This window comes from Neomonachus schauinslandi, chromosome 2 (assembly GCF_002201575.2).
Source record: "Neomonachus schauinslandi chromosome 2, ASM220157v2, whole genome shotgun sequence".
Taxonomy (NCBI): domain Eukaryota; kingdom Metazoa; phylum Chordata; class Mammalia; order Carnivora; family Phocidae; genus Neomonachus; species Neomonachus schauinslandi.
This window is the reverse complement of record NC_058404.1, coordinates 171088373-171111005: the sequence shown is the minus strand read 5'-3', so window position 1 is coordinate 171111005 and position 22633 is coordinate 171088373. Positions and strand designations below refer to the sequence as shown.

The window sequence follows — 22633 nt, the reverse complement described above, 5'->3', positions numbered from 1 at the left end:
TGACCCCGAGATCAAGAGTTGCACGCTCTATCAATTGAGCCAGCCAGGTGGCCCTGTTTTTATTTTTGTGTGTTTAAAGACACCTTATTTAATATATATTATTGATTCATTAACACTAAACTCACAGCCGACAGCACTATAACTCGTGCCTGAATAAAACTTATCTAACCACGTGTATTTTGTCTGAGGGGCACACATCACAGCCTCCTGGCATTTCAGAACCCTAGATAACACTAGCACTTCACACACAATATACCTGGGGGCTATTTAAAAAAGGTAAATCACCAACAAAAACGTAAAAAATGTGACACTAAATAGACCACAAAAAGAGCTCTTGTTTACAGAACGGGAGCTGAAACGAGAAAACAAGAGCATTGCCTGTCGCAAATTCAGCTGGGAATGTCTGTGTTGGGTGACTCAAATTTTTTGCCGCCGTGTGTGTGTCTGCAGATGACCATGAAAGCACTATGAGCATTGATTTGGGGATTCCAAATAAATTTTGGCAAGTAGGATAATTCATATGTACAGAACTGGCAAATAATGAGGACCAACTGTATTTCACCAAGACCACATTTCCACAACTATATATTAGTAGGCAAAGCAAATGATAGGGGATGTTCTTCCCATTTGCTTCAGTAAGGTATTGAGTTATGTCCTATGTAGTCTCCCAAACTTACTCTTCCTAAATGTTCTACTTAAATATTAATTAATCCTCCTAAAACAGTGAACTATGTTTATCTTACTAATCAATCAGTAATTATTAAAACAATAGAAGTTTAATTATTGCTTCACTTGGCAAGTTCTTGATAGGTTGAAGGTTACATGTATCATGGAATCATTACTCTAAGGGCATTAAGTTATACAAAGACTTCCTTAAAGTTAGAGACCTAGCTAAAGGAACCTCCTCTATATACAGAAAAAATTCAGTTTACCAACACTGGCTTTCAGAAACTTGTTTCCAATTCTCTGGTCCATTCCAATGGCTGTTGCCACTTCTTCTACATCAGCCCCTGTTGCTTCACAGAGGGCACTTATGGAGTTAATGCTGCTGATCCTCTGGGCAAGAAAAGCATTTGCTGCCTTTGGAGGGGGAAAAAAGGAAAATTATGATGAGTTAAATAGCAATTTTATATGTCTGGATTATATTTCATTGAGTTGATACAAATTACTGAGGGAGATATGAAAGTTACTGACAGGCTCAATTTGAGGAGGCTATGGATGTGTTGGTAAAGGAAAATGTATTTTTTAAAAATTTTTTATTTATTTATTTGTCAGAGAGACAGAAAGAGAGAGAGCGAGCACAAGCAGGGGGAGCAGCAGGTAGAGGGAGAAGCAGGCTCCCCGCTGAGCAAGGAGCTTGATGACAGACTCTATCCCAGGACCTGGGATCACAACCCGAGCCAAAGGTAGACACAGAACCTACCGAACCACCCAGGCGTCCCAAGGAAAATGTTTTAAAGTAGAGAAGAAAGATGATTAAGAATGGGATTAAAGATAGAGTGATTTTAAAAACTATTTTTTTTTAAAGATTTATTTATATGAGAGAAAGAGAAAGGGAGCAAGCAAGTGCAGGGGTGGGGAAGGGGCAGAGCGGGAGAGAGAATCTCAAGCAGACTCTCCACTGAACGCGAAGCCTGACTTGGGGCTAGATCCCATGACCCTGGGATCATGACCTGAGCCGAAATCAAGAGTCAGACACTCAACCGACTGAGCCACCCAGGAGCCCCATTAAAAACTACTATTTTGGGACGCATGGTAGGCTCAGTCGTTAAGCGTCTGCCTTCGGCTCAGGTCATGATCCCAGGGTCCTGGGGTCAAGTCCTGCATCGACCTCACTGCTCAGCAGGGAGCCTGCTTCTCCTTCTCCTCCCCACTTGTGTTCTCTCTGTCTCTGTCTCTCTCTCAAATAAATAAACAAAATCTTAAAAAAAAAAAAACTACTATTTTAATGCACCCTCCATTTTATGTTACATTTTATTAAAAATTGAGAATTTTCCAGAATATTTTATACCCTGATATTTGATTTCCCTTGTGAAAATTATTTCATAATGGACAAGAATATTATGTTCTAAATATTAATATTAAGAAAGTACCTGTGTGGCTTATCAGGCTTAAGAGAAATAAGTCCTTAGCTTTAAATGTAATGGAGGGTCGAATGCTATGTACCAACCAGTTTGGAAAGTTCTGAAGACCAAGTATTAGTGGTGAGGATCTTTTCTCTGGGAACCCAGTGCTCATACACAGCACACAGTGCCTGCACAGCTCTCTGGCCCTCTGGGGTTTCATCCCCTCCAATCAGTACTCTGTCTGGGTTCCTTAGGTCCTTGATGGCTGTTCCTTCCGCCAAGAACTCAGGGTTGGACAGCACCTAGAATTCCAATGCAAAGCAAAGTTTTAAAGTTAGAATTAACCGTTGGCAACTATAAGGCATCAATATTTATTTAAGAATCAGGTTCCAAGAAAAAAAAAATCAGGTTCCAATGCTTCCTTTGTTTATACCTGTAAATTCAAGTTGGGTTTTGTGTTTGCATCAAATATTCGACGAATACTTTCTGCTGCCCGCACTGGAACTGTGCTTTTCTCAGTCACAATTTTGTACCCGTGTGAGTTTTGCACAATGCGTCTGGCACAAGCCTCGATATACTTCAGGTCTGCCGCGCGACCTTTCCCCATTCCGTAGGTTTTTGTTGGAGTGTTCACCTGGTGAGAGCATATGCGATTATGAACAAGAAGTATCTGTGAGAGATTCAGTGATTTCAACATGAACCTTGAACCATCAATTAACTAGTTAAGCGGGAAGTTAACTATCATCATTAGCTTTAATTTAACCCTATTAGTTTCATGGAAATGATACATTTTAATAATATAATCATCAGACAGGACATCCTGAAGCATCTGGGGAACTCATTCAACAAATTTTTGTTGAGAATCTACTATATAGTGACAGATATTAGGGCAGGCAGGTTGCAAGCTAAGCCCTGGAGATACAAAGATGAATGAGACTGTTGCTGTCCTCGAGGAGTTCGAAGTCTGAAATGAAATGTAAGTTTTCTTTCCTCTCTTTATTGTATGTAATATATTATCCTGGTCTCTAAAACCTTTTCTTTTTTTTTTTTTTTTAAAGATTTTATTTATTTATTCATGAGAGACAGAGAGAGAGACAGAGGCAGAGGGAGAAGCAGGCTCCCCACAGAGCAGGGAGCCCGATGCGGAACTCGATCCCAGGACCCTGGGATCATGACCTGAGCCGAAGGCAGACGCTTAACTGACTGAGCCACCCAGGCATCCCTCTAAAACCTTTTCTACCCTCCTTTTTAATAGACCTATATCAATAGCTTTTCAAAAATATTTGCAATATCATTCACAAATGGCTTTCTCAGATCATTAAAGCTAGACATTATCTAGCATCTTTAGGACTCACAATACTATGTAGACGATTATCATGAGTCCAGAGTCTAGGCATTTACTTTTGGCTTAGCCGTACCATGTAACCTTGGAGAAGTGTAGCTGCCTTTGCTTCAATTACCTCATTGGAAAATGAGGATAGCATGTGCTCTAAAATCTAACACGTGGGTTTTATAATGCTTTGGTAAAAATCAAAGCACTTCAGAAAGCCCACAATTCTATACAGGAAGAGTGAGTGTGTGTGTGTGTGTGTGTGTGTGTGTGTGTGTGTGTTTAAGCAGGCTCCACGCCCAATGTAGGGCTTGAAGTCAGGACCCTAAGATTGAGTCTTGTCAACTCTGCCAATTCAGTCAGCCAGGTGCCCCTATACAGGAATAGTTTTTGAACCAGTAATTAGTGGTATCAATTCTCTTCCCTTGACAAGCTTATAACCTAATGGGAGACTAAATAAAGGAAGAAGCCAAAATAAATCAAAACTCAAACACTGTTGAGGTACGAAAATTAGGAGAACAAAAGTTGTTCATTTGCATGGAACAACTTAGGAAAAGCCTTAGACATGGAAGTCAGGGTGCACTGGGGTACAGAAGGGCCAACCCACTAATAGGATAAGGTGGAACATGCTAAAGATGAGAGAGGAGCAGACAGCTCCCCTAGTAAAGATGCTCTGAAGAGGGCAATTGAACACTGATCTATATAAAACTATTCCTACCTGGAATATGCCTAAAAATAGCCTGGGGTAGGAGGAGAGGGAGAGAAGTAGTAAATGAAACAGGATCAGCCATGGTAACTGCTGACAATGGAGAATGGGTAAATAGGATTCATTATATTATTGTCTTCATCTCTTGTATGAATTTGATATTTTCCATAATGAAAAGTAGACAACAAATTTTAAAAAGCTGATCCAGAGAATAATGGGAAGTAGATGTGAGTTATACAGTAATAAATTACCATAACAGGTATGCAAAGTAAAAGCTTGGAAAGATTCAGCACAGCTCAAGCTAGATCCGCAGAGAGGCAAGTGTAAAATTAGCTGTCTGGCCAGACCACCCTACGGTGGACTCTACTGCCTGAGAATAGATCTTTTTAAATATTTTTTTATGGAAAATTCCACTACTCCCATTCCAGATTCTCGTTATCCAAAAGTTGGATTAAGATAACTTCTTGATTTTCTCCAAGTACCTAGCTACTCCAAAATCTTTTCTCATTTTCTATGCCTTGTCTCTTAACCTTCTCCAAGCTTAAGTAGACGATGGGCAGGCAAGTCACAGGAGCTGCACGCACTTCTCTGAAGTAATTAAGAATGCCAAAAGAGAGAATGAATTCATAATGGTTTCACCACTGGCGTCATTACCACTTTCTTCTGGAGTTATCTTTATGGTACTGCTTTTGTCTCATCAGTCAGAAAGCAACCCCTAATTCAACAACTTACAATCATTAACAACACGCATAATCAATTCAACAACATCTACCCTCTAGGGCCCCTAGGATATTTCTCTCCTTAAGTTCATGGGGCTCAGTGAAAGCCCATGCCACTGGCTTCCCCTTTATTCTTTAAGGCCCTGAAGGTCTTGAGTCATAGAACACCCTAGCTCAGCCACAAATTGATGATTACTATACTGATCACACATAGACTATTTGAGTAAATGGCTACAAGGACAGCAAAAGTTACCTTGGTTCAAATATTAGATTACCAGAGTTTAACTCCCAAGTATTGGTTCTATTTTTTCATTACAAAGGTACATCAGGGTTAGCCATATTATGAGCCAAAGGTGCCTGTGGACTAGCTTGTAACCTAACGAACACAAGCCAAATTGCAAAGAGTTCATTTAAAATGACTTCTGCTGGGACAGCTGGCTGGCTCAGTAGAGCATGAGACTCCTGATCTCGGAGCTGCAAGTTCGAGCCCCATGTTAGGGGTATAGATCACTTAAAAATGAAATCTTTATTTTTTGTTTTGTTTTGTTTTAAAGATTTTATTTATTTATTTGAGAGAGAGAGAGAGAGACAGCGAGAGAGGAAATACAAGCAGGGGGCGTGGGAGAGGGAGAAGCAGGCTTCCCGTTGAGCAGGGAGCCCGATGTGGGGCTCGATCCCAGGACCCTGGGATCATGATGTGAGCCGAAGGCAGACGCTTAACGACTGAGCCACCCAGGAGCCCTGAAATCTTCTTTAAAAATTCAAAAAATAAGAAATAAAATGACTTCTGGAACATAATTCATCTAGGTAGGAGATGCCCATAAATTTGCACACATGCTTTGCAGTGGTCGAAACAAGAAATGATGAAATATATATACTATTACCACATGAACTCACACCAGTACTTCCTAATTCTAGATCCCAGACTAGAACTTCCTCCAAATTTATTTGATCAATGATCACTGATATATTTGACCAGGTGATTTACAGGATATGGTGAAGTGTTAGACAAAGTAACAACCAAAATTCAACTGGATAACCCTATAGTAAGTAAAGATGTGGCTTGATACCAACAGATTACTATTCAAATACAATGAAACTTCTGTACAGAAAAGAACACATTAAAACTCACACAGCAAAAGAAAATACTTACAGAAATAAATACAAGATCAGCTTCTTTAATGGCATCATCAATATTGGTAGAAAAAAATAGATTTTTTCCTCGACAGGATTCTACTACTTCTTTTAGTCCTGGCTAAACAGAAAAAAAAAAAAAAAAGAGCTGTATATACAGTTTACCAGTCATATGAGATTACCTAATAGCATAGAATTACCTTTGTTAAAAGAGAAAGTTATATTACAGTTTAGAGGTCTAGACTTGCTCTCAAATAACACCTTTGTAGAAAAATCTAAGATCCTACACCAAAGGCCAAAAGTGTACATTATGTAACAATACTAAATAGAGCAAAATTGACTGTGCCACAATAAAAGCACCAGCTTGTTTTAATGTCTCATTGTTTACCATGTGCTTGTTTCATAAGAGTTAACAATTAACTGAGTATCAATTCAATTATCAGAAAATTCAAGGTCTTCGTGATTTCAGGCAAACATTTGATTTTGCGTCATCATCATGAATGCAGGTTTTTACCCCTAAGAATTCAAGTCATACAACTGGTTGTCAAACAGTCAACATTTACTTCATGCATACCTAAATATATATTTTTTCTAAGTCCTAATGTAAGAAACATTTTAACTGAAAATTTTATTACTTTCCCCATACAGTTTAACAGGAAATATAGTTATATTAAGAATATTGGGCTGTACAAAACCACCTAAGTATCCTTGCCAAAAAAAGAAAGAAAGAAAGGGAGGGAGAGAGGGATGGAGGGAGGGAAGACAAGAAAAAAAAAATCAGATCTAAATCTGCTTAGATCAGGGCGCCTGGGTGGCTCAGTCGGTTAAGCGTCTGCCTTTGGCTCAGGTCATGATCCCAGGGTCCTGGGATCGAGTTCCGCATCGGACTCTTTGCTCGGCAGGAAGTCTGCTTCTCCCTCTCCCTCCTGCTTGTGCTCTCTCTTTCAAATAAATAAATTAATTAAAATCTTTTTTTTTTTAGATTTTTTATTTATTTATTTGAGAGAGAGAGAATGAGAGAGAGCACATGAGAGGGGGGAGGGTCAGAGGGAGAAGCAGACTCCCTGCCGAGCAGGGAGCCCGACGCGGGACTCGATCCAGGGACTCCAGGATCATGACCTGAGCCGAAGGCAGTCGCTTAACCAACTGAGCCACCCAGGCGTCCTTAATTAAAATCTTTTTAAAAAAATAAATAAAAAATGAATCTGCTTAGATCAGTACAATCAGCAAAACCCAGACTGAGAATTTATATAGGATAAACAATCTAGTTTCTTCAACAAATAAACTGAAGAGAAAAACAGAGAGAAAGAGAGATTAAAATACTATGGTCTTTTTTTTTTTTAAGATTTCATTTATTTATCTGACAGAGAGAGACACAACGAGAGAGGGAACACAAGCAGGGGGAGTGGGAGAGGGAGAAGCAGGCTCCCCGCCGAGCAGGGAGCCCAACGCGGGGCTCTATCCCAGGACCCCAGGATCATAACAGGAGCCGAAGGCAGACGCTTAACAACTGAGCCACCCAGGCACCCTAAAATACTATGGTCTTAAAAGACACAAGTGATAAAAATCTATTGCAGTTTATGGATCTTACTTGGATGTTGATTCAAATAAACTACGGGAAGAAGGACCCGTATAAGAATTCTTGATATAAAGAAACTATTCTTAAAATCTGTAGTAGTAACAATGGTGACATGCTTACTTTTTTTTTTTTAAGACTTTATTTATTATTTAGAGAGAAAGAACACAGGAGAGCAAGCAAGCAGGGGGAGGGGCACAGGGAGAAGGAGAGAAAGAATCTCCAACAGACTCCATGCAGAGTGCAGAGCCTGAAGTAGGGCTTAATCTCACAAACCTGAGATCATGACCTGAGCGGAAATCAAAAGTTAGATGCTTAACCAACTGAGCTACCCAGGTGCCCCAGGTGACATGCTTATGTTTTTTAAATAATTATTATCTTTTTTTTTAAAGATTTTATTTTATTTATTTGACAGAGAGAGAGACAGTGAGAGAGGGAACACAAGCAGGGGGAGCAAGAGAGGGAGAAGCAGGTTCTCTGCCGAGCAGGGAGCCCAAAGTGGGTCTTGATCCCAGGACCCCGGGATCATGACCTGAGCTGAAGGCAGAGGCTTAATGACTGAGCCACCCAAGCACCCCTATTATCTTTTTTTTCAAGATTTTATTTATTTATTTGAAAGAGAGAGAGATAAGGTAGAGAGAGAGAGAGATAAGGTAGAGAGAGAGAGAGAGAGAGAGAGAGCGTGCACATGTTGGGGAGGGGCAGAGGGAGAGGGAGCCCACGGGTCATAGAAACCATTTTCTTCGTTCTAGAAAATGAGAGTAAAAGATTATAGAGTAGGGATTTTGCAGAGAAGACTGAATTTAGTCTTATATATAATCCCCTAATATTTAAATTAAAGTAACCTAAAATCAGAGCAATGCAGGATTTATACTAACTAAGCCTTAATAACACCTCAAAACAAACAACTATATTATTCTGTTAAAATCAATGGGATATTTGTAGATCTCCAAAACTGATGCAGAAGTAGTTAATAAATAGGTTCTACCTCTTATTAAATTCATTATGTAATTATCACAATTAGTATTGAGAATTTATAGGGTACTTTTTATGGAAGAACTCAATCCTTTCACAGGGTAAAATTATCATTCATTTTATTCAGAAAAAGTAAAGCAAATTATCCATTTTACTTTTTAAAAAGTAGCTATTAAATTATTACAAAGTTAAGAAAAGCAGTGACTATTCAAAAAATATGGTAATACAAAATACTTTAATTGTTAAATATTAACACTTTCTACTATACTATTTTCTGAGTAAACACTTAAGTATCTTGTCACCATATTTTATCTGATGATCATTACTATTTCCTTTTCCGGCAGTAAAAACGACTGTTTTTTTATTCATATAGTTTTGGCCCATATAATATAAACATATTGAATTAGAAAGAACCACAATAAACAAGCTCATGGACCCTAAGTATATTTAGCTGGGTTTTCTTTCTTCTTTTTTTAAAGATTTTATTTATTTATTTATTTGAGAGAGAAATCACAAGCAGTGAGGAGGTGTAGAGGCAGAGGGAGAAGCAGACTCTCTGCTGAACAAGGAGCCCGATGTGGGGCTCGATCCCAGAACCCCGGGATCGCGACCTGAGCTGAAGTCGGATGCTTAACTGACTGAGCTACCCAGGGACTCCTAGCTGTGTTTTCAATGTGACCTGATAATCTTTTATTTTGTCCTCTCTATTCTGAGATTATTGCTCTGAACCTCCACTATTTGCAAGTCCTTGACCCAACATTACCCCTTCTATCTTCTTCAAAATATCTTACCTCTTACTATCAGACAATTGAAATTGCCAATATGTCAGTCACCTTTCTTTCATGTCCCCACCGACAAAACTGTCCATATCTTTATCCATTCTTGTTTACTTTCCTCCAGTCTCCAAGGAAGAGGCTTTCAAGGCCAATCCTTGTGCTTTTGATTCCATCCTTTTGCTCTCTTTCTGGACTTTATTCCATCAATTAGCCCCTTCTTACATTTTGACCTTTCCTTCTCTATGTAATTGGTGACTTTAGTTTTGAACATCCTTGATCCTTTATCAACCACAGAAAAAATATATAAATATATAAAATCACTGCCTTTAACCCTTCAATGAATTACTCTCCATTGCTTCTTGATGGCATTTCCTCCTCCACCTATCATCAAACATTACAGATTTTCTGGGTTCTGTCCTTGACTCATGCTCTGTTCTCTCTGCAGACTCTTTTTGGGAGAGCTCAATTACTCTGATTTCAACTACTACCTGTATAATCCTAACTTTAAGTCTCCAGCCCTGAATCATTTGCTTACACTTTTGATATATATCCAACTGTCTCCTAAACATCTCTATTTGGATGTCCCAAAGCCTTTATAACTAAATAGGACCAAAGAGAATTTGAAATTTGATCTCCCACTACTCTCCACAACATCTTGCATTCTTGATCTCAATTAATGGCACAATCATGCACCCATCACCCAAACTGGAAACCTGGATATCATTCTGGATTCCTTCCTCTCCTTCATCCTTCTTATATCATCAACAATCAAGTCCTATCATTTTTCCTTCTAAATATTTTTCCAGGGGCGCCTGGGCGGCTCAGTTGGTTAAGCGTTTGCCTTTAGCTCAATTCATGATCCCAGGGTCCTGGGATCAAGCCCCACATCAGGCTCCTTGCTCAGTGGGGAGCCTGTTTCTCCATCTCCCTCTGCCTGCCACTCCTCCTGCTTGTGCTCTCTTGCTTGCTCTTTCTCTCTGTCAAATAAATAAATAAAATCTTCTTAAAAATAAAATAAACACAACATAGAAATCATCTTTATTTTCTGATTTATAAATTCCTTAAGCAGGCATCTCTTAACTGATGTCTAAGAAAGACACAGGAAAATTAGAGCCTAAAGTCATTTACTTGCTAAGAGGAAAATCATTCTACTTACTAAGATGATTCCTTCTAGAATTTTAAAGTATCAGTGCCATGTTTTTAACCTCCAAAGCCAGTGGGTTTTGGAAAAAGATTTCATTTCTTTTGTACGCTACACTAAATAGTGCAAAACTAAAATAGCTGCTAATGGTCTAATTTCCTGGAATTAACATATTAAAAATGGGATAGGGGCACCTGGCTGGCTCGGTTGGAAGAGCATGCCACTCTTAATTTGGGGGTTGTGAGTTCAAGCCCCACATGGAGTGTAGAGATTACTTATTAAAAAAAAAAAAGACAGCAAGAGAGAGAGATAAAAATAAGTTATAACCATTAAATAAAACCAACACAATTATGAGATTTCAGGGTTTTGAAAACTCAGACATTGACTCTAGTGAGGACAGTGCCAGCTAGACTTTCAAATCTTTTATATTCTTTATAAAGAGATTTAAAGAAGAAAAAATTTACTTATGAAATAAAAGTATGAAATATAATACTTCTGTCTTTGTTTATAAAAGATAGGTTATTGAGAAAAAACAAGTATGATATGGAAAAGAAATTATTTTAGATCTTAACTCTCTCAATCTAACTATATATCCCAGCTGGATTCAATGTCAATGTAGAACATACGATCTTAAATTTAAAGCACTGAAGTCTTAGGTGGCGCCTGGGTGGCTCAGTCGTTAAGCGTCTGCCTTCGGCTCAGGTCATGATCCCAGGGTCCTGGGATCGAGCCCTGCATCGGGCTCCCTGCTCCACGGGAAGCCTGCTTCTCCCTCTCCCACTCCCCCTGCTTGTGTTCCCTCTCTCGCTGTGTCTCTCTCTGTCAAATAAATAAACAAAATCTTTAAATAAATAAATAAATAAACAAATAAATAAATAAATAAAATAAAGCACTGAAGTCTTAGCAAGAGTTTCAGATGTCAATCAATGTAAATAGTAATACCAACAATAAGAATCTGGCCAGGGAACATGCCTGGCCAATTGATTTTTTTGTTTTCTCCAAGAAAAATGTCTAATTCCAATACATTATAGTTTGTATTTTTTAAGATTTATTTTAAGATTTATTTATTTATTTTAGGGAGAGAGAGACAGAGAGCACACGAGCGTGAGCGCACATGTGAGTGGGGGGGAGGGGCAGAGGGAGAGAATCTTCAAGCAGACTCCCCCACTCTGGGCTCAGTCTCACCACTGAGCTCAGGCTCACGACCTGAGCCAAAACTAAGAGTCGGACACTCAACCCACTGAGCCATTCAGGTGCCCTTAGTTTGCATTTTTTCCAATTCAGGATACCTTTGTTTTTTGTTTGTAAGCTAATTTTTATTGAAATAAAACAAAAATACATAAAATTGCATATACATTAATATAGAAAAGTGTGTAGCTCAATTTTCAAAAGTGAACACGCTTGTGTAACCACTATCTGTAATGAGAATTAGAACATTAACTGTAAATCAGAACCTGCAGTTTGCCCTCTCCGAGTCACCACCATGGCTCAAATTAACACCATGCTGAATTCTATCATCAGAGATCAACTTGCTTATATTTGAACTTTATACAAGTAGAATTATACAACATGGACTACTTTATGTCTGACAGCACATTATTTTGGGGAGAATTTAACCATATTCTTGCATGTAGGAGTAGTTTCATTGATTTTCAATGCAGTATAGAATTTCATTGCAGGATTATGCTATAATTTATGTATCCATTCCAAAGCCGATTAACATTTAGGTTGTTTCCTATTTAAGTCTACAATGAATAGTACTGTTAATACCTGTCTTTTGGTGCACCTAGGTATGCCTTTCTGTTGGATATATACCTACAAGTGGAATTGCTGGATCAGACTACACAGATTTTCAGCTTCAGTAAATACTGTTGAGCACTTTTGAAAGTGGCTATACCAGACTACATTCTGGCAGCACTGTGTAAAATTCCAATTGCTCTAAATCCTTGCCAACACTTAGTATTGTCAGTATTAATAATTTTAGCCATTCTGATAAGTGCCCTTTGTTTCTGAAGACTAGAGTACACTGCTGGCAGAATTAGTTACTGAATGATTGGATATAAATATGGCTTACAGGATTTCAGATTACATGCAGCCCTTTTATAAAACTCTTTTATTAAGTTATCTTTCCAAAAAAATTTTTTTTAATTCTCCAAAACCAAATCTAGTAGTAATGTTATAACAGGAAAAGAAATGCTACAGCACTAAAGTAATTTAAAGAACTATTATGGGGTTGGAGGACGCCCGGGTGGCTCAGTCAGTGAAGCAACAGACTCCTGGTTTTGGCTGGGTCATGATCTCAGGGTCATGGGATAGGGCCTGTGTTGGGCTCCACAGTGCAGAATCTGCTTGTCTCTCTCCCTACCCCACTGCCCCTCCCACCGCTCTGTCTGTCTCTCTCAAATAAATAAATAAATAAATAAATAAATAAATATCTTTAAGGAACTATTATGGGTGGCTCATCTGGTAGAAAAAGAAAGGGTAAAGCACAAACAGAAGCTACCACACAAAGAGATTTTTTTTTTTTAATGCAAAGTCTGATTCAGATAGGAATGTATCCATGATGTTGGGTAGCTACAACTCTGTGGGTGCTTTTTCATGGATTTCTATATTTCATATGCCTATAAAACTGGCCGAGACTTCCCTTCCAAAGGACTAACACATTTGAAGACTATGATTAAGCAACCAACTCTTGATTTTGGCTCAGGTCATGATCTCAGGGTGGTGAGATGGAGCCCTGAGTCAGGCTCCCTGCTCAGTGGGGAGTCTGCTTGAGTTTCTCTCCCTCTCCCTCTGTCCCTCCCCTTGCTCACACTCTCTCTCTAAAATAAATAAATAAATCTTAGAAAGAAAGAAAGAAAGAGAGAGAGAGACTATGGTTGATAACAGTCTTACAAATAACAAAGCTTTCCTGAAGGAAAAAAAAAAGAATATATTAATGTTGGAAAAAAAATGCCACCATCAAATTTTCAAAGGCTTCTCTGTTGGGTTTCAAAAGCATAATATCATGAACTCATTTTATAGGGAATTTTTAAAAATGGGATCCTCATATCTTAATAAAATAGTTGGAAGAATATTTTCCTAACTATATATTATCTAAATTCACAGGAATTTTCAAATTCTAATTAAACAAATTTGTGATACTAAGCACTAGATATAAAAGACATCATTTATCCACTCACGGTTTACCTGATATAAGTACAGTACAATTACACCCAAATATAATGGACTTATATGGATTAGTATTATAAACATCCACAGTTTTATTATTTTCTTTGTACAGAATACCTTTCTAAAATTTTACTATTACAATATGGTAACCATGAACAAAACTAGAAAACAGAGAAGAGAAAAAATTACCCATATTCTCACTGCACTAATACAACCATCATTAATATTCTAATACATTTCTTCCCAGTCATTTTCCCCGGGCATACTTGACATAATTATAAATGTAATGTCCACAACATTGTGTATCTAGATTTCCCATTTAATTCCTTTTCAGTTGCAGTCATAGATTTTTACATTAATAGCAATTTATTTAACAAAAACAGTAAGAAAACAAAGAACGTAAGAACAAAAAGTTGTTTAAAATGGTTTACCTCATAAATAGGGAGTGTAGGAGAGTTCCATGCATTGATTCTTGATTCATTGACGTCAACAACTGTTACCCTGATTTCAGGGCACATATGAGCAATGACACTACATGTAGGTCCTCCAACATAGCCCGCACCAATGCAACAGATCTTCTTAATTTCAAACATGATTAAACTAGAAAGGAAGCAGTAAGACTGTTCTACTATTGAAAACAGAAAATTTAAAGAAATCATATTGCATATTTATCATGCTTTATAAAAACTGTCAAGGTGACAGATAATCTGGAAAGATTGCCTGCACTCATACTCATTAAGAATTTTTTTTTTAAAGATTTTATTTATTTATTTGACAGAGAGACACAGCCAGAGAGGGAACACAAGCAGGGGGAGTGGGAGAGGGAGAAGCATGCTCCCCGCTGAGCAGGGAGCCCGATGTGGGGCTCGATCCCAGAGTCCCTGGATCGGGTCCCGCATCCGGCTCCCTGCTCGGCAGGGAGTCTGCTTCTCCCTCTGACCCTCCCCCCTCTCATGTGCTCTCTCTTTCATTCTCTCTCTCTCTCAAATAAATGAATGGAATCTTAAAAAAAAAAAAAAAAGAATTATTAAAAGAGGGGCGCCTGGGTGGCTTAGCCGTTATGCATCTGCCTTCAGCTCAGGTCATGATCCCAGGGTCCTGGGATCGAGCCACGCATCGGGCTCCCTGCTCAGCGGGAAGCCTGCTTCTCCCTCTCCCACTCCCCCTGCTTGTGTTCCCTCTCTGGCTGTGTCTCTCTGTCAAATAAATAAATAAAATCTTAAAAAAAAATTATTAGAAGAGTGATAATATATAACATTCCAATTGAAATGTCCATTCTCGGCTGCACTAACATAAAACATGGACAAAAAAAAGTAACTGATATTACTGAAGAAGTGTCACAAAGATTATAATGATCTAATATTCAAAAATTCAAGAAGCAAAATAAAATCTTACTTAGGTCTCCCAGGCCACTAGGATAACTTTGACTGCTGAGGAAAAACTCAAGGGTGAACAACCAGTGCAATTCTTGCTTAAATAAATGCTGGTGTACAAAGGTCAGCCTCATGGCAGGTTTATTTTTATTTTTTTATTTTTTAAAGATTGTATTTATTTGACACACAGAGAGAGACACAGCGAGAGTGGGAGAGGGAGAAGCAGGCTTCCCATTGAGCAGGGAGCCCGATGGGGGGCTCGATCCCAGGACTCTGGGATCGTGACCTGAGCCGAAGGCAGACGCTTAATGACTGAGCCACCCAGGCGCCCCTCATGGCAGGTTTAGACTAACATGACAGATAATAAGAAACATGACAGATAATAAGAATAGTTTGAAAGTCCAGAAGTGGCCTCTGTGATTATATTCCCTATACAATTTGGCTTCAGCAGTTTATTTTTAGGTACTTGACAGTGATCTTAAACTATTGCAACTTTAATCGGAAACTATGAGATGGCTAAAGGAAAGTAATTTCTGTATTTAGCAAAGCTGTTACACAGATTTTGATGGGTTTTCAAAAGTCATTTAGGTGAACTGATTCACACTAATCCAAATGACAAGGTACTGATATATATATATGAATGTAAGTTTATTCTTTATAATGAGAACTAGAACTGTCAAACTGATCAGATTCTTAGAATTTTAGTCCTTACCAAGACCGACCTCAGACATCATCTAATCTAACCCATTCATGGATTCCAAAGAGAAGAAAAATGGTAATCAAAGAGTTTAAGAACTTGTTAGTATACTCCTGCATGGGTCAGAGAAGGTATAATGCTTGGCAAGTACAACCCTATTGTGAAAAAAGATACACAAGCCACATAATTAAGATGATCCAGTTCCCTTAAGTCTGAATCTGTATTAATCAAACAATGTTCTAATCACTGGTTTTCTGGGTAGACTTCCCTACTGGAAGAGAGTAAGCTGAATAACCCATACAAGTATCCTGGTCTGTGTTAGGAAACAAGTAAGTCAGCTTATAAATCAATCTTCAGTGGTCATGTTTAGCAGATATCAATTCAAAGTCTAATATCTAATGACCTTTAAAAAACTTTATAAAAAAATAGAAATTTGGTAAAACAGTAAATATGAGCAAAATTTGGAATCTATTGATTCTACAAAAGAAAGCAATATTCTCAGTGATATACATACAAAGAAATTTTTAAAATTTAGTTTTTGTGGGATTCCTGGGTGGCTCAGTTAAGCATCTGCCTTCGGCTCAGGTCATGATCCCAGGGTCCTGGGATCGAGCCCTGTGTTGGGCTCCCTGCTCAGCGGGGAGCCTGCTTCTCCTTCTCCTGTTTGTGCTCTCTCACTCTCTCTCTGTCCAATAAATAAATAAAATCTTTAAAACAATAATAAAATAAAATAAAATTTAGTTTTTGTTTTGAATAGGTAATAAATTCATACGGTTCAAAATTAAATCTGTATAACAAAGTATACAGTAAGAAGCCTCAAGTCTACCCCATCCTTATCTCTTGGCTACCCACTACCTTGCTTCCACAAGCAACCCTTTATTAATTACTTGTGTATCCTTCCAGTGTTTCTTATAAAGTACAAGTAAATACATGTATATATCTTAATAATCCATTCTTTCTAAATTCAATAGGTATAATACTATAATTTATTATCAACACTCGGCTTTTTTCACTTAATGTATTCTTAAGACCTGTCTATTTCCCCCCTCTCTCTTGCTCTTTTTATTTTTTATTTTCATTTTTTTCTGTTTCCGGTAGAACTCTCTCCCTTTTAGAAACAGTTACACTGTATTCCAAAGTGTGGATGTACTTACCAGGAAATATTAAAACCATGCTAAATCTGTTAGATCCTCTTTAATTATTTATTTTTTTAAGTAGGCCCCATGCCCAACGTGGGGCTTGAACTCATGACCCTGAGACCAAGAGACGCATGCTCTACCAGCTGAGCCAGCCAGGTGCCCAGGGTAGAATCTCTCTTTAATAATCTAAATAAATGGGTTAAGAGTTCCCTAATATCACCTGTGATGCCACACAAACATGATATTCCTATTAAACTTTTAGGGTTCCAAAATTCACTGCAGCAAAAATACTGAGCCTAACAAAATTTATTTTGGCAACCATTCATCTTTCATTTCTTCACCCTTCTTCTACACTTCAGTTCTGACTTACTACTCGCCAGGCTTCAAGTGCCCTATACACAAGGAGAAAGAGACACTGCTAGAGGAAAGGACTGCACTGGGATTGCCAAGCGACTAAAGCTCAGGAGAATGTTCTGAAAAGCTCCCACCTGGGGGACAGTTGAGCCTGGAGCAGCTTACCATAGATGTGTCTCCAGCATTCGCTGCCGCTCTCCCCACCTCTACAGTAGAAAGGGCTTGGCATCAGGTTTCAGAAAAATTGCTTCAACTGCTTCAGGCCTAGTCCCTTGTTCTCTTTCATGAAAAAGTAATATTCCCAATCCTACCTGTGGGCACAGCAGAGATTCTGGCCATAGATATAGGCCCTGACACTCAAGAATTTAACAATTTACTTAGGGAAAAATTCAATTAAAAAACATTTATTAAACACCCTACTATGTCACAGCCACTAATGTTCTAGGTACTGTGGATACAATAGTGAACATGACAGGTACAGTTCCTACTCTCACATAGTTATATTCTAGTGGGAGAACGCAAAACAAAATAATGGTAGCTGTGATACATTCCATATAAAGGAAATAAACACGTAGGTGGAGAGGGAGAGACTGTCTATGGGGAAAGAACTACTGTAGACAGGACAGTTAAAGAAGGACTCTCCGAGAAGGTGACTTGTAGACTGACTTAAAAGATGAAAAGGAGGGGTGCCTGGATGGCTCAGTCGGTCAAGTGTCTGACACTTGATTTTGGATCAGTTCATGATCTCAGGGTTGTGAGATGGAGCCCCTTGCCGGGCTCCATGCTCACTCAGTGCAGAGACTGCTTGTGATTCTCTCTCTTTCCCTCTCTCAAATAAATAAATAAATAAAATCTTAAAAAAAGATGAAAAGGAGTTAGTCACACCCAAGTAACATATAAGGCAGTATAATCAATCAAATGACAAAACGAGTATGAAAGTCTAGAGGGAAAACAAATAAGAAGGTATCTAAAACAAGGGAAATGTAGAATCTAAGCTTGGCCTAAAGAATAAGTAGGATACAGAAAGAAAAGGTCGGTGGGGGAGAGCATTCCAGATGGGGGGAAAAAAAAGGAATAAGTAAGGACTCATAAACAGAAATGAGTCCAAAGAAGTGAGGAGATTGGCCTACTTGGATAAAGATATGGGTATTAAGAAGTGGTAAGAGGTAATAACTGTCTTGTAGAGTGGAAATGAATTTAAAGGGTCTCAAATGCCCCTTTCAGGGAAGCATGTCTATGACTATTCAGGAGGCTATAATTTAATAACTTAAGGTAACATGGGCTCCTGGGTGGCTCAGTAGGTTAAGTATCTGCCTTCTGCTCAGGTCATGATCCTGGGGTCCTGGGATCAATCCCCACATCAGGCTCCGTGCTCAGTAGGGGGTGTGCTTCTCCCTCTGCCTGCCCCTCCCCCCTGCTAGTGCTCGCTCGCCCGCTCTCTCTCACAAAAATAAATAAAATCTTAAAAATAAAATAAGGTAACATAATTGAAAGTAACCATAACAATCAATAGCATTTGTTTAGCTAAAAGGGAGGGGAAGAAAAAAGGGAGGATCAACTTGTAGCCCAGAAAGAGGGAGTTAAGAACAAAAATGATGTGTTTATTTCAGCACTGTCTAGAGATGAGTGACACAGAATCTGGAAGTCAGAAGTGTTCTGGTTGGGGTGCCTGGGTGGCTCAGATGGTTAAGCGTCTGCCTTCAGCTCAGTTCATGATCTCCAGGTCCTGGGATCGAGCCCTGCGTCTAGCTCTCAGCTCAGTGGGGAGCCTGCTTCTCCCTCTCCCTCTGCCTCTCCCCCTGCTTGTGCTCTCTCTGTCTCCATCTCAAATGAATAAATAAAATCTTAAAAAAAAAAAAAGTGTTCTGGTTTCAGAGAGGTGGGGTAAGAATAGGCTTTCCCAGTGCTCAGATGGCATGTTCTCCGAAGATTCTTTGCGATGATTCCACTCTCCCGTATGAATTCAGATTCCCAGGAATCATAATAATAGAAAGGGATGACTCAAATTTGAGATATAAGTATTCCAGGTACTGCAATAAAATTTCCCTACTATAATATCAAAGTTTCATTCGAGTGTAACCATTAGTCTCTTAAGAGTTTAATCATTTTAAGTTAACATCTAAAGTCTCATTAACCCTGGGCCCATGAAGGGAAAAAAAAAATCTACCTTCCAGATCCACAAGGCTGAAGATGAAGTTCTGAACTGTGATGAACCTAAAGAACTATCACACTGTAACACCCTTACTAAACAGCTAGCCAACCTCTCTAATTACAACCAGTATATCTGGAATACCTAAAAAGTAAAATTTCAAAGTATTTTTGGACCAGAGGATCTTTTCGGGTTACCATTTAATCCCAGAGCCAAGAGTTATAACATTCTTATATAAACATAGATTGAATGTTTACACAATACAACTCTTGGGTTCAAGGAGTTCATAATTTAATAAGGTGCTCCCAGGCTAACAGCTCTTACCTGTTGCTGTTACCTCAGCACTTAGAATAGTAGGTTCTCAATAAATACTAATTGAATGAATGAGTAACTCTCCATAGGCCTGTTTGAGATGAAGACTGTTATTTGAATATCTTTAGCTCAGATGGCTGATCATTGTATTTTTGCTGAAACTGTCCAGAATACTTTCAGCCTCCCTTTTTTATGTAGAACTTTGGCATGTCTTTCCAGAGATACTTCTTTTTTTTTCTTCAAAGATTTTATTTATTTATTTGAGAGAGAAAGAATGAGACACAGAGAGAGCATGAGAGGGGGGAGGGTCAGAGGGAGAAGCAGACTCCCCACTGAGCAGGGAGCCGGGTATGGGACTCGATCCCGGGACTCCAGGATCATGACCTGAGCCGAAGGCAGTCAGTCAACCGACTGGGCCACCCGGGCGCCCCTCCAGAAATACTTCTTATCCACCTTGATTGCCAGGCTGTATTCAGCTTGCCTTACATACAGCAGCTAGGTAAACTATTGATGGACCTATATTATAGACTTACATGTGTTTTGGGGTGTCCCTGTGGTGCTATTTCACATGAAGCATGGCTTGTAGATGACAATGGGAAAATTACTGAAGTACTGTGCAAGTCCCCATAAATTGTCACTTGCAAGTTTCAATAAAATCTTCAATCTTTATTATGGAGTTTGATACAGCATTAGTGTTAGTAATATACTTTGACACAGATGTCTTCTGATTCCATATTCCATTTCTACTTTTATGTACCTTCTGATTTTCTGTTGTGCTGTCAGGGAAATGGGAATGTTTGCTTACTGAGTGTGTCAGTTTGAAATGAGTTTTTACCTCTGTATTTTGGGAAAATCTCAATAATCCAGACTGTTCCAAAACTACTCTTCATCTAAAATTTTATAAATTCAGATCAATATTTCAACCTAGAACATGTGGCTAACAAATATCGAAGGTCCTATTACAATCTCAGCTGAATATAATCCATCCATCCCCACCCCTCTTCAGTATACTCGGCATAATTACCCAGTAGCTAAGGCAATGGACGTTGTAGTTGGATACATCAACTTCACACATCACCGTAGTCATTTCCAAAAATTAAATACTAACAGATGCCCGACCCGGGGAAAAATATTTTATCAGTGAGAAAGGCAGTGTTAATGTTATATCTAAAGGGCATCATATAAAGCTGTGTAAATAAGAGGGAAGATGAAGTATGCTCATTAGTTACATACTTAATGTTTGAGAAAGGAGTACAGCAATGGGAGAAGAAATGAGATCCTTTCAATGAGGGTTGTCTACCACTTACCTTAACTAGATGTCGGGTACTAACAAGCACATCTCAGAGCAGACAGTAAGCTCTTTCATTTCCAGAACCCCCCTGAAGAAACAGACCAGACTACTGTTCTCCATTTCATAAGGGATTTGAAGAAACTCAAAGACTCACTGTGTCTTTGAGGGCAGTCAGTGGACAGCTACTCCTCTGTATATCTGTGAAAAGCTCCCTACCAGTGAATCCTTCTTTTCAATAAACCGTAATTTTCAAGCCTACTTAGTTATCTTCCTATATATAAGAAGTATGATTTTTCTTGTTTCTTTTCTTTTTTAAAGATTATTTATTTATTCATTTGAGAGAGAGAGCGCACAAGCAGGGGCAGAGGCAGAGGGAGAAAAAGATTCCCCGCTGAGCAGGGAGCCCCATGCGGGGCTCGATCCCAGGACCCTGAGATCATGACCTGAGCCAAGGCAGGCGCTTAACCGACTAAGCCACCCAGGCGCCCCAAGAAGTATGATTTTTGAAGGTCTCACACAAACATGATCTGAAGTACCCAAGAAAGGCCTTCCCTGACATGAAATAAAGCAATTACATGGTGTGGCAGTCAACAATGGATTCCAGGACAGCCCGTACAGATGTCACGACAGAATGTCAGGATTTCGCCCTCAAGGGCTTTCTGGCTTCGTTTTCTCTTTAGTTTCTTAAGAAGGGTGGCTAGTGACAGGAGGAAAGCAGCAGCTCCCCAGGTGAGCACACTAAACACAAACAAAAGACCAGGACTCTGAGACCAAAATGGGGTCCCTAACCAGAGGACCGCTTCCTTCGGTGGACGTTCGGCTTCCTGGGAAAATCTCATTTGTTTCAAGTCAGAAAGTGAGAAAAAGCAGAAAGAGAAGCGGCTGGAAGACTCGCGAGGGTAGAATAAAAAGCCCACGCTATCCCATTCTCAGGGCAGCGGACCAAAAGGCGATTCCCGCCCAGAGTCCAAAGGAGGAGACCAGGGTCGTGAGACTGGGAGCCCCTGACCGAGCGCAGAGCGCAACCCGGAGCAGCGCGCACTCCCCCGCCCCGCTCCCCGCACATCCCACCGGGACCCGGGACCTCCCCAACGGGGCGGCAGGGCCAGCCCCAGAAAGGCGCTTACCCACTTCCAGGCACCGAGCGCAGCGGCCGCTCCTATCCCGACCGCTCGGACAGCTCCTCGCTACGGGCCGCGCTGCAGCAGCTTCTGCGCTCTCGTCCTGCTCCGCCTGACCTCCCCTCACCGCACGCCCCTCCTTCAGGCTGCCAAGCACAGCACCCAGAGTCCCGGGCCCGAGCCCGTATTTAAAGGATTCTGCCCGAGAAGGCGGAGGCTTCATGCCCCCGTAGCCAGGCCCTCCAGGACTCTGCCCTCCGCCGCATCCCTGCTCCTCCTCCCGCCACAGTAGGCCCGGGCCCGCCCCTATTTCCTGCGGGCCCGAGGGCGGGGAGTCAGGGCGGGGCTAATCGTAGCTAGATGGGGAGGCCCCGCCCCTATCCGACGCTGGGCGAATCCGCTCAAGCCAGCTCAGCGGTCCCGCCCCTACCGCCAGCGGCACGGGGCGGGGCTGCGTGCGCGGCAAGTTGGCTGAGGTCCCCGGGGTGGGTTTCCAGGTGCCGCTAGGCCGGGAATAGTTTCCCGGCATGAAGCCGGTGTCTCGTCGTTTGGCCCCGCTTCCCTCCCTGTGTCGCGGCCCCAGCTGACGGTCAGCGCTGCGGT

The 22633-nt window shown here is 40.1% G+C and overlaps 1 protein-coding gene across 1 annotated transcript in view; it reads right to left on the bottom strand.

The window, feature by feature from the left end:
* Positions 1–22323, bottom strand: part of UGDH (UDP-glucose 6-dehydrogenase) — a 32410-nt gene extending 10087 nt beyond the window's left edge. Inside the window, exons 1-6 of the mRNA XM_021701570.1 lie at positions 22037–22323; positions 14026–14194; positions 5975–6076; positions 2500–2700; positions 2171–2368; positions 933–1080 (exon numbers count right to left, since the gene is read on the bottom strand). Coding sequence (XP_021557245.1) covers positions 933–1080; positions 2171–2368; positions 2500–2700; positions 5975–6076; positions 14026–14187 — 811 coding nt within the window. The 5' untranslated portion in view covers positions 14188–14194; positions 22037–22323. The remainder of the gene's footprint in view (positions 1–932; positions 1081–2170; positions 2369–2499; positions 2701–5974; positions 6077–14025; positions 14195–22036) is intronic.
* Between the last annotated feature and the right edge of the window lie 310 nt (positions 22324–22633).